Source organism: Haliotis rufescens, unplaced genomic scaffold, assembly GCF_023055435.1.
Source record: "Haliotis rufescens isolate VD_foot unplaced genomic scaffold, xgHalRufe1.0.p SCAF_2, whole genome shotgun sequence".
In the NCBI taxonomy this organism is placed as follows: Eukaryota; Metazoa; Mollusca; class Gastropoda; order Lepetellida; family Haliotidae; genus Haliotis; species Haliotis rufescens.
This window is the reverse complement of record NW_025963890.1, coordinates 24,156,548-24,175,892: the sequence shown is the minus strand read 5'-3', so window position 1 is coordinate 24,175,892 and position 19,345 is coordinate 24,156,548. Positions and strand designations below refer to the sequence as shown.

Sequence of the window (19,345 nt, the reverse complement as noted above, 5' to 3'; positions counted from 1 at the left end):
TCAGTGTGCTTCCACATTGCGGAACTGGTAACATGCATGATCTCACTGTTACGGTAGTTTTGTTTGCTGTTTCACATCGCAATATGCCTGCTGTCTGTAAATAATAGAGTCACAGCCACACAAACACACACGTACATGCACGTCGCTATATAAGTGCAATAATCTTGGACGCGACGTTAAACCCCATTTCACCTCACCTTACCTTTTGAAATTGAAAAGTACTGTTATGAGTCCTCTCTTAGATGACAGCCAAATACTTCAGTCCCATGAATAGGACAATCTTGTGTGAAGTGAACAGTTGGGGCAAACAGCACTGTTCACCTGCCTCTGAAGGCCCACGACTGCACGGCCCAAGAGTCTGTGTTGATCTTCAGGTATATACAGCCCGAGAGACACTGACATATGTGTATTGTTTGGAGGACATTATTGGTATATGGTTATACTACACATGACCCAAATGACCAAATTTGGTGCCATTAAAAAGTAACTATTGTGCGGTGAAAAATGAGTCTTAAGCGTGGACGTGTTGATGTCATTCACCATATCCTATCTTAACTCACCTTGTTTTAAACCTCTTTCAAAACTTTGTTCAATTAATTCCTTCTGAACATGATAATCTTGGTTTGATAAAATTCATGTATTCTCCTTTATATGTATCTTGATACTGATGACTCTTCTTTCAACTAATCATAACGATACACTTTTGTAATTATCTCTAAGTGTCGTTAAAGAAATGGTGAATGGGTTGTGAGATTTTGAGTTCTTGATAAACATGAAAGATTGTTGAATTAGATAAAAGGGTTTGATTTTGCTGTGTCCATTTTTGTATGTAATGTGAATACCTGTCTATTTTTTCAACACAACTACTCTCAGGAATGTATAACATTTCAAGCTTGGAATGATTAAATATTGATTTCATTGTTTAAAAACATTCATATTTTTGCAGTTTCAAAGGATACTATTGCTAAATATGACAAAGGCAATCATGATATGAGTAATTCTAAACAAACAAGTTATAAACTAATCTTGTCTCGATGGCCAGTTGATGACTAATTGGAGAAATTAAGAAAAATAGAGGAAAACTGAAATGTTTAAAGAGACCAGTCTTTTGTTGTGTTTATCATGTGGGATAGTGGTGGGGCCAATGGAATATTTGAATGCACAATGTTTTGACACTTGAAATATTTAAATGCACAATGTTTTGGCTTTGTGCCTACTAATGAAACTGGTCAATTTTATCTTGACTATTCTTGTTCCAACCCCAAGAAAATGGACTTTACTCTTTATCTTTACTCTGTACAAATGTGTCATTAAAATGATTATGTACAATTTCTGTCAGTACACAGGAAGAACTGTGAAAACAGTGTTTCATTGAATCATTAGAAATAGGGGGCTCTTATTAGAATATCATTTTGGTGAAGTTGAAAGATAAATTTCGTGGTTTATGCTGACAACCTGAAATGTTTATGTACGACAAATATATGTTTCCAGAATTTAATTACCCAGAAATTAAGGGTGCATATAACACACGAGGTGTGTATTATACGCGAATAAATAAATCTTGTGTACATTGGAAGGGGTACTAACTGGGATTGTTCACTAGCCAATATATTAGCAGATATCACCGCTTATTAGAGAGGGGCGCTTATTACGTTGAATACGGTAAGTTGTAAATGCATCATTCAAATAATGTGATAAACATAAACAATAGGATCAGACCTTTCAAATTGTGTATAACATATACCGTATTCGACGTAATAAGTGCCCCGCTCTAATAAGCACCCACGGCGATATTCGCTAATAAATTGGCCAGTGAACAATCCTAATTAGCACCCCTACTGATTGATCAATGTACACAAGACTTATATATTCGCTTAAAATACGCACTCATCTGTTATATGCAGACTTAATTATGGGCAATTAAATTCTGGAAAAATATATCTGTCGTACATAAACATTTCAGGCTGTCAGCATAAACCACAAAATTTACCTTTTAACTCTGTTTTTTTCCAACTAAAATAATATTCTTATAAGAGCCCCCTATTTCTAATTTTGAGAGCGCCCTGGGCGCTTATTACGTCGAATACAGTAGTAGCAAAGATGTTTTACAAGCAGATATTTTCTTTGATAAATGTTGGCTTCATCTATCACAGAAGAGTTTCTTTGATCTCGGTGTCAGAGCAGTAAACGCTTCTGGTTGACTGGTGTTGAAAGAGTGAAGTAGTACCTGAAGTCATGTCATAAGTGCTGTTCCGCCTAGTAATACGAATTTGTTAGTTTTGAATGAGTGTTTAGGCATAAAGTCGTCGTTAAAATTCACTTGCATTATGCTGAAACTGAACACCAAATAAAACAGAAAACAAAGGGTGTTTTTTATTTTTATTATTTACATTCATCATGACTCTGTAAGACATAGATGCACCATTCTTTTAATTTAAATTTATAAATACTCAAATTTTTGAAAAAACTTATTATAATACCAACTGAAGTAGTCAAATCATGAATCGATCGAATCGAATTGAATCCGGCATGTAAAATCGATAATTGAATTGAATTTCATTGTATCTGAATCGGCCAACCTCTCGTATTTCCTCACAATCAAGTGCTACTCTGCAAGTTTTATATTGTTTCTAATTCCATCCAAACAATGTATCCGATGGTAACCACTGCTCACAGTGATCTTCTCTAGTAACACCATCCCATTGAGATGGATAAGATAGCTGTCAGCTAACATTGGGGGTGTGGGGCGTGTGTGAGTATTTCATGCTTGTTGAAAAAGTCTGATTTATGCAAACATGATCGTCATGATGTTGGGCGATTTCGTGTTCATATGTCTTGCTGTTGATAGTAATCGATTTTTCAAGGAGCTTTCAAGAGCAAATTGATACATCTTGACAGATTTCTTCTCTTTCTTGCCATATTGAAATTAAGTTTGAATTAGAACATATTTCTCCCATACTAGCATATGGTGTAATGAAATGTATGAGGTCCCAACATGAAAGTGCTACAACTGTTGGAGCTGACAGTTATTGTGAATATTGTGTGGATGACTACTCGTTCAATGTACTCCATACACTCCCCATGTGTTCAAGGTGGTGTCATGACACTGGTATTATGTTTGATAACACTGTAATGGATTCCTGCTGCTGGTCCTAATTTTCAATTTCTTCTGTAGCTGAGCAAATGTAAGAAAGAGCTATCCTGATTGGCAGACTCCAGTTGAAAGCACATCTGTAAAGCTTAATCAAGAGAGACCTTCCACTTTCCCATAATTGTTTATGTCCCATGTGTTACCTGTCAGTCAGTCAACAGTCTACCTAATTATGTCTTGCACATCTCCTGCAGTATGCTGTGTGGCTAGCTAACTGTAGGTTTCATGAGGACACTTGTGAGTCTGTGTGTTGCTTTCAATAAAATTTTGATCAAATCTCACCTAGCAGTGGGAGTGTGTGTTACTTTACGAGCACTTGATTAGTTGAAATTAAACTTGGTGACAGATGTTACTCTCTTTGGAAACCAAAGAAAATAAGTTTTGAATAGTGCAGGTATCCTTTGAATGAATATGTTCATGTTTGCAGTTTATCTCTTCTTCGATTTTTCTTCTTCTTCAGATTTGAGATTTAAAGAAACAGAAGCTGACCTATGAGTTTGCAATTTGTGTTTATCACATGCTGATGATTTCCCCATGTTTCCATTGCTTGTTTGAGCATACTGAAAGTATTGTTTCAGATGCTGTCAAGGATATTCTGTGAAGCTGATCTATCATTCATTTAGAACATGATACAAACTGATAAGATCAAGAAATGCACTCTTTCAATGTGACTCAACTGTTTGAATGTTCTTTTTTTATTCCTAAGTAATCTTTTTAATGGGTCTGAATTAATGCAGTGTTGCCACTAAGGATAAGAGTTCTGGAAATATTGGTGAAAAAGTGCTTTTTGGTCATGCTTTATGAATTTTGAACTCCTAAGTAAGGCAAGATACAAATAATGTGGCCTCGCAGTGAATTGTTCATGAGACAAGGGAAGTAACTCTTCTCACCATCATGTCCCCAAGCCATGATTCTCATAGTGACCAGCTATTCTGGTTGTGCATTATCCTAAAGATCTTATTGCCTTGATTGCTGATATTATTGATCAGGTTAATAATAATTTTGAGTATTTAAAGATTTGCAAACTATCAATTATCATGTTTACATTTGCTGTTGAAGACAAATTTTTATATGTGAATACTCATAAACTTTTTGACATTGTTTGACAAACATGTATGTCCTGAACTTATGTTGTTTTCTATTTCAGTGATAATAGAACTATCAAGTTGCAAAGATTTTTTTTATTTTCTAGTTATGTAATTATTTTTCTATATATATTTTATGTATATTACGTGAACAAAACCAAGCTCGTGTGTGTGTGTGCGTATATATATATATATATTTGTGTTGTTGCAGAGTATTGATGTCCACTAACCAGCCCGTATGACTGAGGTGTACATAGGCCAAGTTCCGTCCCCCCTCGGTATGGAGCCCCCCCACAAGCTGGATGTGAAGCGGTCCATCTCCCCGGACCTGGACACAGGCCTGGAGGTTTGTACATCCCGGGCTGCTCAGACATTACTTTTTCTCTCTAATAATTTGCATGATATCCATCGAGCTGTGGGAAATGTGGGTAGATTGTCTGATATTAACTCTTTCAACACCAGTCAACCAGAAGCTTCTGCTATGACACCAAGTTTGCAGAGACTCTGGGGGTGATCCATGAAGCCTACAATTATCAAGGAAAATATCGGGTTGAAAAACATCGCTTGCTGCTACGTGTCATTCACCAGCCGAAAGGTCTAATCCTACTGTTCATAAATGTGAAAGTTATATTTATCACATTATTTGCGTAATGCATTTATAACTTAATTAAGCTTGTTTCATTATATCAAGATCCAAGGAAGTGAAAAATATGGTGATTTTTAAGTATTTGTAAGATTTAATCATATCCATTTACCTATTTCCCTTTTATTTTCATTGCGTAAGTAATCAGAAAATGATGCTAAGAATAATTTTAAATATCTAACTATTATCACATATTTCCCAATAATAGTGGCTTTCTTTGCTTAGCAACATGGCAGGGTTTGTACAGGCTTGAAAAAGCCTTGAATTTTAAAGTCCATTTTAAAAAAGCCTTAATTTTTAGTGTCAACCTTGAACAGCCTTGGAAATCACCAAAATACCTTGAAAGGTCTTGAATTTGTACAAAATGACATAATCTTGTTAATCAAAGTATTAAAGTTTTAAAGCACACAAAAATATGTACCAAAGATATTTAAGTCCTGTGAAGACCTGGGTTAGAATAGGTCTTCAGCAACCCATGCTTTTCATGAGAGGCGACAAAGCTCGTCTCAAGAGGTGACTAACGGGATCGGATGATCAGGCTCGCTAAGTTGTTTGATACATGTCATCATATCCCAACTCCGTGGAATGATGGTCATGATGTCTATGACTGGATTGTCTGGTCCAGACTGGATTATTTACAGACTGGTGTCATAATTATAGCTGGAACATTGCTGAGTGCTGTGTTAAACAACAAGTGGGTGAAAAATTAAGCTTGGTGGAAAATGTGTAATGGTCATATTGCAGTTTAGGTCTTACTACCAATATATAGTATGCTGGATTGATTAAAATATTGTCAGACTAAGGCTGATGACCCAACTAAAAAAAGCCTTGAAATGACAGTTGGCCGCCTTGAAAAGCCTTGAAAAGGACTTGAATTATAGTGTTCCATATCTGTATAAACCTTGCATGAGAACATATCGGTAAATACCTCTGTTTTTGAAACTGTTTGAATGACACATGCGAAGATTCCTTCAATGTTTGTAATCGTTAGAAAGCTCTGAACATCAACAATATTACAGTAACCTCACCAGGAGTATTTTCATAGATGTTATTGTGTCATTCTGAATATTTTAAGCTTGAAATCACAACCTACAGTTAAAATGTCATTTAACTTACGTTACACGATCATACGAAAAGATGGAAAATGTAACTTAGATGTAAATTTGACCATTTTTAGAAATATTTTTGTTTTATTATATTTATTAATGTATTTGATTTTTTAAAATAATTTGCTTGAAACGTCTTTTTATTGCTTTTGGATGTGTTCGATATAGACCCGAGCATGTGTCCCAGAGAAATTGTTTCAAGAACATTGCGGTAAATAGTGAATAATTTTAAATCTATTGATAAGTATGATATTGAAATTAAGTATGTATTTTCAGACTTTGTGAAAAGTGATAGATTTAATAAATGAATTATTTGACTGGTTGATATATAAAATGTGGTGCCTGGTGACTCGGGACATGGCCAGTGAAGCGACCTGCTGTGTTGAAAGAGTTAAGGTACTTTATCATCATAAGGTTCTTTGTCATACAGTAAGTTACTTTGTCATCATAAAGTACTTTGTTATACAGTAAGTTACTTTGTCATCATAAAGTACTTTGTCATACAGTAAGTTACTTTGTCATCATAAAGTACTTTGCCATACAGTAAGTTACTTTGTCATACAGTAAGTTACTTGGTTATACAGTAAGTTACTTTGTCATCATAAAGTACTTTGTCATACAGTAAGTTACTTTGTCATCATAAAGTACTTTGCCATACAGTAAGTTACTTTGTCATACAGTAAGTTACTTGGTCATACAGTAAGTTACTTTGTCATCATAAAGTACTTTGTCATACAGTAAGTTACTTTGTCATCATAAAGTACTTTGTTATACAGTAAGTTACTTTGTCATACAGTAAGTTACTTTGTTATACAGTAAGTTACTTTGTCATCATAAAGTACTTTGTCATACAGTAAGTTACTTTGTCATCATAAAGTACTTTGTCATACAGTAAGTTACTTTGTCATACAGTAAGTTACTTTGTTATACAGTAAGTTACTTTGTCATCATAAAGTACTTTGTCATACAGTAAGTTACTTTGTCATACAGTAAGTTACTTTGTTATACAGTATGTTTCTTATGAAGATATCAGAATGCTGTTGCAGTAGTGCCTATGAGGTAGAAATGTCCTCAGTAGTCACCCCTATCTGATAGAACAAATTAAGATTACATTCAAGTTTGATCAACCATTAATTTCAGATGTAATTGAGAGAAGACAATCCCCCGAAAGTTCTCCATTTGCCATGTATAGTGTTGTTATAACATGTTTCCTCTAGTCAGACAAGTAAAATGTTGTACAGTGTATGCATCAGAATGTTTTAAGGCTAATAAGTAATTTTTTTCTTAATTTGTAAGTTACTGACTTTAGTGTTGTTGGACATGAACATGCTAAACTGCGATGTGAACAGCTGTGGCATATGGTGGTATGACTATCAACTGCATGTGTTGTGAATAAAAGGACAATTAAGGGGAGATGACTGGGGTTGGCCTATCGTCCCTGTCCCCCACTGCCGGTCCACACAAGGTAGGTGCTCACTGGCAGGGCAGGAAGGATTTTAAGCACTGCAGCCGTCTGGATTGATGAGAGACTTCAATAAATACTGGCAATTCACAATCTTAATTACTTTTTCAGAAAGTACAAATGAAGCAAAAGATGATGGGGCTGTGTTGCCTGTTGTTCTTAAACTAGTTGTTGTGTGAGATGGGTCATTTCTCTATTAATCACCTGTTATGATAGAGGGAGTAGTTTGTTCACAGTCATAGCATCAATGACGAAGGTCAAGCTTTTTTCATAATATGCTACGAAAAAGGTCACCCACTCTTTCTTGTAATGAGGTAGACATTGTTCAGAGTTACCAAAAATACAAGAAAATGTCTTCATATTAATAGTATGAACAAGTAAAATATCAAAAAAGGAGGAGGATGTATTGCAGTAAAGAACCTGGACGAATCTACTGGCACATGTCTGATGGGAATTATTCCACTGCTTATTATGTCAGTTTCCCTCTCGTGTGCTCCACTGGAAGAGGATGTTGAACAAATGAAGTGTTATTAATGTTGGAGTTTTATAGCGTTTGACACCGTTTGTTGGAATGTATAATGTGTTCTCAGTGAGGTGGGGCTAGACTGGTGCAGGACCAGCTATCTGGGGCTCCCTGGTAAATGGCCTGTGGTTATCAGTGTTTATGTTGACAGTTCAGACAACAAGCCTTTCATGTCAAAAAGTTCACTTTTTGAATAATGATGAGAAAATTGTCCAAATTTTATTTATTTACGATTAGAGGGTGTGTAAATGCTGATTGGGCTGTAATCTTGCACATAGCATTTCCCTGATAATGCTTCATATCAGATGGTAGGACATTAGTTATCTTGATTTACTTTTGTCAATGAAGCATAAATTGATTAATACAGTTACATTTTGTCTGATGCTCACTGCTAATAGCCGTGTTTTATCGTATTTGCTATGCGTGCAAAGAAAAACGGTAAAGAAGTGATACAACTCAACTAGAAATGAAATTATTGTGGAACAATTTGATTATCAAAATCCGGATGTTTCATGGATGAGAATCATAATGCTTTTAAACTTCATTTCACAGAAGTCGATGAGCAGTTTATCAAATTTCCATCTGATAATTGTTGTCATTTAAACCGAGGAAGGAAATTATTTTTTGTAGGTTCTAGTAGAGACGTTCAAATCTATCCCATGGTTGGTGAATTCAGGTCCACTCTACCATGATAAGAAGCTATAACTCAAGTGGAGTGTCACTTCCAAAGATAGTACGTAATTGTTGCAGAGTAAAGTCCCTGTCCATTTGTTTAGAAGTTATTTATGGCGAGACATACTTGGAATTATTTTATTTGTTCCGTTGCATCCTAAGTGAACCTTAAATAAAGGTCAGAACATGATCTTGGGTCTCCAGATAGATTAGGTTTATATAGGACCACCATATCAGCTGTTTCATCTACAGGCGTGATTAAAAATTGAAACGTCATTGTGCAACAGCTTCCCTGTTCTTGTGATCTTATCTCTCCTGTGCGGTGGTGCTGCTTCAGCCTGGCCCCACTTGCTTTACCAGCAAGACAAGTAAAAATAGTAATACTGCTGGGCTTAGAATGTTCATGTTATCCTTAAAAAAAATGTGTGGTGTTTAAATCTGTCCACTTGATCTTGAACAACTTGACTGACAGTGGTCTGCAGCAGTATGCTTCTTCATATCGGACACATGTTTTTAGGGTAATACTTATATTATGCTGGATGAAATGAGAATTTTGTATTGGAATGATAATTGTGACATTTACAGTTCAGTCATGGCCAACAAGTGATGCTTCAGGAATTTGGTAGATGATAAATTGAAAATAAAGAAAAAACATTTGTATACGACGTAATAAGCGCCCCGCTCTAATAAGCGCCCATGGCGATATTTGCGAATATATTGGCTAGTGAACAATCCCAATTAGCAACCCTTCCGGATGATCAATGTTCACAAGACTTATTTATTCGCATATGATACGCACTCGTGTGTTATATGCAACCTTAATTATGGGCAATTAAATTCTGGAAAAATATATCTGTCGTACATGAACACGAAATTTATCTTTCAACTCCTTTTTTTTCCACCAAAATAATATTTTAATAAGAGCCCCCTATTTCTAATTTTGAGAGCACCCTGGGCGCTTATTACGTCGAATACGGTAGTTGTATCCAGCTAAAAACATTGAAATATTTACTCTCTGATATATTGTACTCCTAATGTTCTGAAATGGTACTCAATATTTCCTGTTTGATAACTTCTGCTTTCTTGGCCTTGTTTAACCATGATGTGTATTTGGCTCTATTGGAGACGAGTGCCAAGTTGTAGGAGTAAAATCCCCTGTCTGTTTCCAAGCATAGCATGGCTACCCCAATACATACACATCAACCTGTTCTACTTTCTTGATTGGCTCCATGCTTTCATTCACAAAATTGTTTCAAGTGATAAGTGGATGATCTCCATATGTCAAAATGTGGGGAGTATTCAAACACTTCTTTTTTTAAGTGGCATCCAGTGCATATGTCATTATCTTATAAGTTAAGGGAGAAATTCAGTCTTGGACAACATGTTTCTTGTGTAATGTTTACAATGCAATGCTTTTCACTGAAATGCCATATGCATAAAACTTATGTGATTGAATGAAAGTAATTGTTTTTCTTGGCATGAACTGAGTGGTTTTTAACATTTCAAGAAAGAAAGCATGGACATAATCTGGTGCATAGACTCACATGTGAACATCTGCCATTGATCAGTGGAATTGTTATGGATATGAATATGGGTAACGGAATGAGCTGGTCCCTTGCCCAATATCACTGACAGATATGTGCAGAAGTAGGAACTGAATGGTAAGAAGTTGGCCAATCTCACTTGCATCAATAAGATGAGTTGTTGTCTCCCAGCATACTCTGAAGCTGGCTTGTAATTTAGAACATGTTTGATGAAGAGTAACTTAGTGACTACTACCAGGATGTGTTCTATTTTCAGTAAATGTAATGTGAAACACATTAATGTTTTACAAAGATGACATTGTCACCATGTATAGCTATGGCATCAATCTAAACAGTTTGTCACAAAGTGAGTGGAGCTCCAAACATAGGACATGATAGCTGTGACATCCCCTTTGTAAACAATGCATTTCTATATGTGTCGGTCTCTTTATGAAGTCAGTCATCCGCCTTTGGCAGTTCACAATTCTAATCTAGGATGTTATGGTAACTGAAGTCCAGAAATCAATCCTCTGTCTATGTTAGTGGTCAGGTTATATGGTAGAGCAAAGCAGTCCTGCAGGCTGTGTTCTTGGTAGCTAAGGCCCATTTTCTGTGACTATATTATTTCAGAATTTATTTTGTTGATATGTGGATTGAATACCTTTTTTTGGACGAGTTGGAATGAAAATGATGAAGACACTTCACTGACAACTCATATCATACGAACATATTTTTTTATGTTTGAAGAGCCAGGAAGGAATTCCATGTTTTCCTATTCTTCCACCATGCAGACAAGCCTGCATTGAATAAAGCAGTTCCATCACACATGGAGCCCGGACTGCAGCACTGCACTGCACACGGCAGTACACAAATGAATGTGTTACTATTTATGATATGCACCAGCTCAAATTCTTTTATGACTGTATCTGCAGGCAGATCTGTGCCTTGTTGACACACTATCTACAATCTACAGAAGCTAGCTTGTCTGTCTCACTCTGATTTATTAAGGATATTAGCTTACTTTGCTGCATATAATTGTAATTAGTAAGTCAAAGAAGACATACACACTGATGCACTTTCCTCCAGAAAATATACCAGGTGTCCTAGTTTTTTGGGTGAATGAAGACAATTGAAATCAGAATCAGACAGATTTATTACCAAGACACTCTAAATGTTGTTAAATATAAGGTTGCATCTAAAAAAATACAAATATATGTTAATATGGCTGGATATGTAACTTTTTAATAATATTGATGAAAAAAAGTGAATTGTTTTGTTTCTGGTTGATGTAGAATATTTATTTGTTGGTGCAATCTAGGTCTCCTTTAGAGTAAGGGATATGGTAGAGGTCTTGAAAGCTGGGATGACACTTGGACTACCCGCACAATTAGCTTGAAAGGCAGCGATGTTGAGGTAGGGTGTAGGATTGCATCAAGTGGGAATACCAATACCCCTCTTTTCTTCCACTTCCATCTGCCCTCCACTTGCATTGTCTTAGTTGGAGGAAATTTGACAGAGAAAATCTGCTTATGGAGATTATTTTCCTCACGTCCCCCACCTTGTTATGTCTCCATTGCCATGTGCAAAACTAAACTAGTAAGAGGCCAGGCATCAGTTGTAAGACTTTCAGCACTGGTTACTGACATGCTGCTCTCACTATAGCTGGAATACTCGCTCCTCATTCAGTATTCTCACATTGGAAGTCGTTTTCTTTCTGCGGAAAAACCTGCTACATGCTATACATAATTCAGATATTCCCACATGGAAATTACCTGTGAAAGATTCAATGGGTAAGTTCCGAATAAGTGGTTATGTATGTTCTATCAGCATGAGTTGTTCTCTCTATTACACTCATGTGTTTCTAATGTGCTTAATGAAATGAGTGTTTTCTTTGCTATATTTCTGCTAGAATAACAAAGACTCTACTTTAATGCTGTCATAAAAAGCCCCTTCTGATGTGTAGGTATTTGATTGAAATCAAGACTTCATGGGATAGGAAATCAAATGGTTTGGATATTTCAGCTTTTCACACAGTTGATAAAATTCTGATAAGTGTGTCACGACTTTGGTAAATGATCGAAGTGATGAGCGGTATTCTTTGCCCTATCTCGGGATTGATCACTTTGTTCCATCTACCAAAACGAAGACACAGTCTTCAACAAAGACTGCACGCCTCAATTGTTTTGTAATCAATATTTGAAGTCAAATAGTATACAGATATCTAGGGATGAGTATTGTTCTCCAGAGAGATATGATCTTCTCAGTGTTAAATGATGTTCATGGGATTATGCCTGACAATATTTAGAATGGGAATTTGTCAGGACATCAACATTCTCACACATTTAACCCTATTTTTATGGTGTATTTATCTTTGTGAAAATGTTGCAAATGGTTCCTTTGTGCTTTTTTTCCCTTTTCTGAATGTATTTACAATGAATATATTCAAATAAATCATGAAAGCAATTAATGAAAACATTGCAAAAATCAATTTGGTATTGTAAGAAGATGTATAACAATATATGGAATTAGGTAAAAACAATGTTATATTGTAAACAATTTGCAAGATTTTGTTAATATTATGAGAGATGATGTAATTCTTAATTGCAAAATTATGTATTTGTAATAGAAAAGTGAGACAGTTATCACCCTATCAATAGGAAATTATGATTTCTATTTACAATTTACATATGTACAAATTATTATGTAGACATCTATGTTCATTTAAATAAATATTCAGCTACCAATCAATATTGTTGATATTCCTGTACATCAATATTATCTTACAGAAATAATGAAAATGTGTGTTGTCTAATATGTGTGAATACAAGCCAACAGTATTTCCTTGTATTTAAATATTTGTGAAGGCAAATGCTTGGGCAAATCTGTTTTCCTCCTTGCACTCCTTATCTCATCTAAATCTGGCTTGAAGGTTTACTTAACCCCCTACCTCTAATCTGATAAAAGTGTCATAGATGTAAGTAAAGTGTAAATATTTGTTAAGTACTTGTAGACAAAAATCACTGCAAAATACCAGTGGTCTCAGGCTAACTTGACTGATGATGTTTTGTTCCAGTTTGAAAGGAAATATAAATTTATTTAATTTATTTATTTTCTGTGTTAATTTCTTTATCTATTTAGAGATATTATTTATTCATTTGTTCAGCAGTGTATTTGTGGAATAACATGTCAGAGCTAGTTTTGTAATATTGTGTATCCTCTCCTTGATTTTGTTGAAATAAGACTATTTCTTCCCAAAGTAGGGTTTCTTCTCATTGCTTATGATGTGAAGAGAGGTAACGTGGTGAAGTAGTAGACAAGAGTGCGACTAGCTGACTCAGTCAGGAAACCCTACCCTCCGATGTTGGCCCTTTTACTAGGAGGGTCAGAGCCCCTATAAAATCCCCTGTCATGCTCATCACAAGGAACTTTACCTGTAATGCCTGTCCCAATTCTGTCAATGTTGTCTTTGGGTATTGTCGACTTGGTGGGAGATGAACCCAGATTGTTGGAGAGGTGTAAAACTGGTCTGGGTTCTTGGTAAAGTTTGAGCTTGTCTATTCATACATATTGTGGCCATGCCCCATCATACATACACAGGGATTAATCGCAGGCGGGAAGAGTATGTGTTTATGAGACGACCATGATCGGGAGCTGGCTGCGCAGATTTCCCCATGTTTGTTCATGGACCCTCATTTACATGAAGAGAGCACCCTGACAGCATAGCCGGAATGTTTCCACAATTATGTGCTCCAAACAATGTTGACTGTTCACTGGCATTATAGGTCTTTATCATCCAATTTAGATGCCTGTCAGACTCCCGGCTTTAAATAATTGCCAAATGGATTAATGCTTCTGAATTTGTCTTTTCTTCCTTGAGGTCTTGAGTCACTCCCCAAGCTCTCTCCTTAGTATCTACATAAGCTGGTAGGACTGGCCCACGAAACACTGTTCCTTGGCCAATATGTCCCTGTCCATCCAGCACAGACAATGTGTTATTGTCAAACACTCTATGTGTGAATATTTCTCTCTGACATTGCAGTCCCATATACTGAAAAACATGAAGAACTTTAGAACAGGGCACTCCCTTGTCTCAGTACTGGAATTACATCTCCCCTAGTTCTGCCCATGTGGTAGAAGTGTGTATATATCCATCATTATTGTAGGGAGGGTAATGCTATATCTTGCACCCTCATCATCAGGAGGAGCTAGTACCCTGTATAAGACTGATATAAGTCAACAGAAAGATTAATGTTGATGCACAATTGCAGCCAGGTAATTTCATATTGCAGTTTGTGAAGCATAAAAGAAATGTATTTGCGTAACCTTCCTGACATGTGATAGTTACCCCCTGGCTACATTCGGGTTATGAAGCAGAAAGCCTCATACTTCATCAGAAAGTCACCAAAAAAGATCAGGTTGTGCTAATGAAGTGTTTCAGATTAATGTAAAAATACAATTAATGAATGAAGGATTTTTTAATCATTTTAAAACTGAACATGATCATTTTTCATACAATTGACCTGCTTTGAAAGTATGGCTATGTGTGTTATGAGTTGAGACGATTGAAATTTAGGATTGTCATACCAGTGGCTCCTCCTCAACCTCCTCCTCCTATCCCAAACTCCTCCCAGTTGTCGTCCTTTCATTTCCGACCTCTACTAACCCAGGTGCTCTCACACTGATTACTAATCAACAATGTATTCACAATAACTTCCAATCAGAGCCAAATGGGAAGTAGAAAAGAATGCTATAATCTTTGTGATAGATGACAATCTAATCAGAACTAATAACAATTAGTGTTGAAAAGATATTTCCTTATTTTTATTTAACACCATGAAAATGAAAAAAAAAAATGTTTCTTTTTACGTAAGAAAAACTTGTGTAGGGAGGACATACAAATATGCTTCTTAGATTGTAAACAAATGTGTTGAATGCAAAATATACAGTGCTCATGCAGTTTCAATAAAGTGCAAATGTAGAAATCATTCTTTATGGTATGTGGAGATTATATTTTGTTAGTTGTTTTGATAAAAGCTGAATATTTTGAATACTTTCAGTCTTGTTTGAAATTATGGAATATTTTTTTAATCATGTTAAGATTACTATGTACCGATGAAAATGAAAAGTGTTTTTTTTCAATAATTGTAATGTGTATTCAGAAGAGAAAAACAATTTAACATTATGAGTTGCCACGTCAGTTTAATAGTTAAAACTATATGTTGTATGATTCCAGGTATGGTCACCGGAAAAACAAGGTTGTTTATTTCAAGGGTGATGTTACTCTTCCACAAAGCCTGAAAAAGTTAGGCAGATGTTTTATGCATGAACCTGCGAGTCTGTTGAAGAGAGATTATTGAAAAAAAAAAGTGTTGTCTTAAATTTTACAGGCATTATTTTTGTGTTGACCCTGATATCACAAACTCGTAGAATTCTGCTTGCAGAGCAATACTAGACAATGTTTATACACCTGTTGGCTCATAGATTGTATACTGGTATGTCGACAATGCTAATTTGGTATATTTTGTGTTTGCACACCAAAGTTCCTCTAGGCTTTAAAAAACATTGTGCATCATCAAAAAACATGCTGGACCTTTGGCGAAAAGCACATTTTACGTATTACATCGTTTTGGTCATCATTTTGCCGCATCAAGGTGTGGCAGAAGGATGAAAGATACATCGTGGGGAAATTGCTTGGAGCACTAATTTGCTGTATTACTGGCGGGAGTCTACCTTTTAGAGATTAACAAAACATTGCCTGCAGATGAAAGTTTGGAGATGTTTGTTTATTTTTGTTTCTGGCGCCACCAGAATTTGGGGTAACTATCATGAGAATCATCAGGGAGGTGACCTAGCAGAAGGTCGGGACCTGAAGGCGGATAAAAATCTTGTAGATCACCAGACTTTTGAGTCCAGTTTGGTCCTGAAGCACCTGCCAATGGGCCAGATAATATTTGGCCAATTTGTCAATGTGATGATGTTGACTGATCGACAGATACCCTGGCCCAACCCTGTTTTCTCATTGTTAAGAAATTGGAGTTAGGAGTCTTATAAAAGGTGGCTTTTTGATGCAGTGGGGAAGGAAGAAATTTCTTTAAATCTGATCCACCTTCGTTGACTGATGCAATGAAGATAGTGCAGAGAAAAGCATTTTGTCAGACAAGTTATTTTATCCAAGTGTTTGGGACACAACATCAAAGGCACATAGAAAACATTAAGATTATCTTGAGATTAACACATTTGTTGTTCAAAATTATTTATAATGAGAGCTTGAGAGGTTTTTGTCATCCCTTTCAATCAATTTTCCAAAACCTTTCTTTGAACAGTAAGCCATACTTCAGCATGTAATATTCAACTGACTAGATCTTTGTCAATAATTTCGTTCCTATGTTCCAATTTCCATTTGTAAGTCTGTGAGTGACATTATCTTCTATTTGTATGATATTGTAAATATAGTTTATCTTCATGTTTCCTGAGATGTTCTTAATAAGTGAAATTTAGTCAAGGTGGGTGTCAAGTCATTGGTTTACAGATTTTTAATATAATTCTAATAAATTCCTTGCAGATTTTAGTAATACAAGCTTAGAGAATAGTATATAATTTTTAGCTTCTGTGTCATCAAACAATACATATTTTTGGTGTTCATAGAAATTAGAATATCATAGTTAAAAATGTGTATACTTTGAAAGCCATTAGAAATGTATAGATATTAAAGTTGATATTGTGAAAGAGTATCAGAAAGTTGCATCTTCGTGAAATGAAATGAAATGAAATGGAATGGAAGACACATATCAGTAAGTATAGTAAAGATGATACTTGGCCTGCTATGAGATGCAAATAGAGGAGGAATGGTTTTAATCAGGGATGGACTGAAACATGACTAAGAAGTCATGACAATTGGTTTGGCATTTCACTCTGTTAATATTATCTAATGGTTTTAATCAGGAATGGATTGAAACATGACTAATTAGTCATGACAATTGGTATGGCATTTTACTCTGTTAATGGAGTTTATTGGTGTCCATTGAAATGTATGCAGTAAATAATTTGATATCCACTTCATAACATATATGAAAGAAAACCAAGAGGCACTAATAAGTGAAATAGCTGTCACTCGTTCACTCTGAAATTTTTGTTGTTTAAAATTTAAGATCAAACATGTGCCCCAGGTGTGTGGAAAAGTTAAGCTAGGATCTGATAAAGTTGGGCTTCAAAATTTCATGACAGATAACAACTAACAAGACAATGGCTTTGCAACTTCAACATATCAAATTAAATTCTCCATTTCACCAACCTATCTCTCTGACAAAAGGTTTGATGTTCCTGCACAGAAATCTTGTCAAATCATATCATCCATGGTTAAGAAGTAAATGTTTGATGCACTTGTAGGTTTCAGGGGAGAAGTATTATTGGACCGATAAGGTTATTCTAAATACTTTGGGTTAAACATGAAGATCTGGTAATTGAGTCAGTTTGATGAGAGATGTTGATTTGGTTTGTTATCAGTAGGATTTTGTGGAGAGTGTAGTCACAGTATACTCTTTACGTGAGTAGGCAGTAGTGTGCTAACACTATCTTCTTCACAGCAGGCCAAAATGAATTCACACAGTATTCAGAGTCAGCCATGTGCACAGGATTGTCAAGGGAGATAACTTGGATGAGAAAGGAGATAACTCTGTTTGCATGATCGTTGAGCAAAAAATGAAATGCAACTTCTTAAATTGTGTGTAAGGTTTTTAATTGTCCAAATTATGTTAATCTATGTGCAGTCAGAGGGTATATACTTTTTATGAGATGTAGGTATTTCCTTAAGGTGGAATTTGAATGTGATTGTACATTTATTAAGACAGATTGAGGGTACTAAAGCAGTCAAAGGGATAAAATACTGGCATATATGTCGGCATGGAAAGTGACTGAAAGGGTCAGGTTCCCTGGCCAAGTATAAACACAACTGCCCTAATTCTTACACATTCATGCTCAGATAGTGAAATTTTTACATTATTTGTTGAACATCGGGTACATCAACACACAGCTTGTGAAATTTCTATAAGGTTGTTGAATTAAAAACACTTCAAAGAAGTCGGCACTAGAGCAGCAGAGCCGTGTTTAAAGGTCCTGATAGTGAACCATGTATTTACTTTTGTCATTCAATTAAATCAAATCTTTGCTTCCACAGGTACCTGTCTATTGTATGTGACATGATCCACAGTGGCGGAACATTTCGGCCGCAATGGGCGCGTGATGGATCGTGTTTTAGAGGACGAGGGATGTTAGACTCTTAATTCATGAGTTTCCCCTCCTCCCTCTTTCCAAATTGCTTGTACGTATAACAAGGAAGGCAAATATTATGGTTTGTCTTATAAGTAGATGAGTACACATTGGCCAAGCAAGCACATTGTCTGTAGGCAACAAAGCATTTCTAATGTGTTCTTAATAGATCACTGCAAAGATGCTGTGAATTTTTGTCAGACGCCAAAATAGCCATTCTGAATAAATTTGAGTGGAATATTGAGTTACACAAAGAAAATAGGGTAGGAGGTTTACTTGATATATTCAGAATTATTGTTTGTTTTCATTTTGGAAAAATGGTGCTTTAAAAATTTTGTTAGTGAATGGTGAAGAAGCGGTTTTATCTGAGAAAAATATGTCAGTGGTTTCTGATACATATATGATTGGTCATGTTCTTTTTTCCACTGTACGTTTGGATTCAGAATTTAAGGTCTTATTTAAGTGGGTGGTCAGAGAAGTGTTGTAAATTAGTAAGGTTTTAGAATTTTCAAAACAATGAGAAATGATTAACTTTTGTTGCAATACTGTATTTGACATATTACCCTGTTTTCTTGAGTATAGTGCGCACCCATGTATAATGCGCACCCCCCTCTAGCGGGTTCAATATTTTGGAAAAAAAGAAATTTGAATATTATGCGCAGAAAAAATTTACACCGTACCCTTTCAGCGAAGTCCGGCAAAGGAACGGGTGCTGAGAAACTTTGTCAGTACAAATTCGAAATTTGAGATAAAAAATCACCAGACATGTTTATTTTCCGTTTAAATAGTATTTATTGTTCTGCTAGGCATTGTTTTATATCTAGGGATTAAGATTACCTTGTGTATTTTCTCGTAAACTAAGCCGGAAACAGCAATCAGCTGTACACACGTTTTCTTGGAATCGACTGGTGATTC

General features: G+C 35.7%; 1 protein-coding gene across 7 annotated transcripts in view; it reads left to right on the top strand.

The window, feature by feature from the left end:
* LOC124146188 (eyes absent homolog 1-like) overlaps window positions 1-19,345 on the top strand; it is a 152,852-nt gene that overhangs the window by 43,194 nt on the left and 90,313 nt on the right. For all 7 annotated transcript variants that reach the window (XM_046516359.2, XM_046516360.2, XM_046516362.2 and 4 more), the window contains exon 2: window positions 4,448-4,582. In XM_046516359.2, the coding sequence (XP_046372315.1) occupies window positions 4,475-4,582 (108 nt within the window). In that variant the 5' untranslated portion in view covers window positions 4,448-4,474. The remainder of the gene's footprint in view (window positions 1-4,447; window positions 4,583-19,345) is intronic.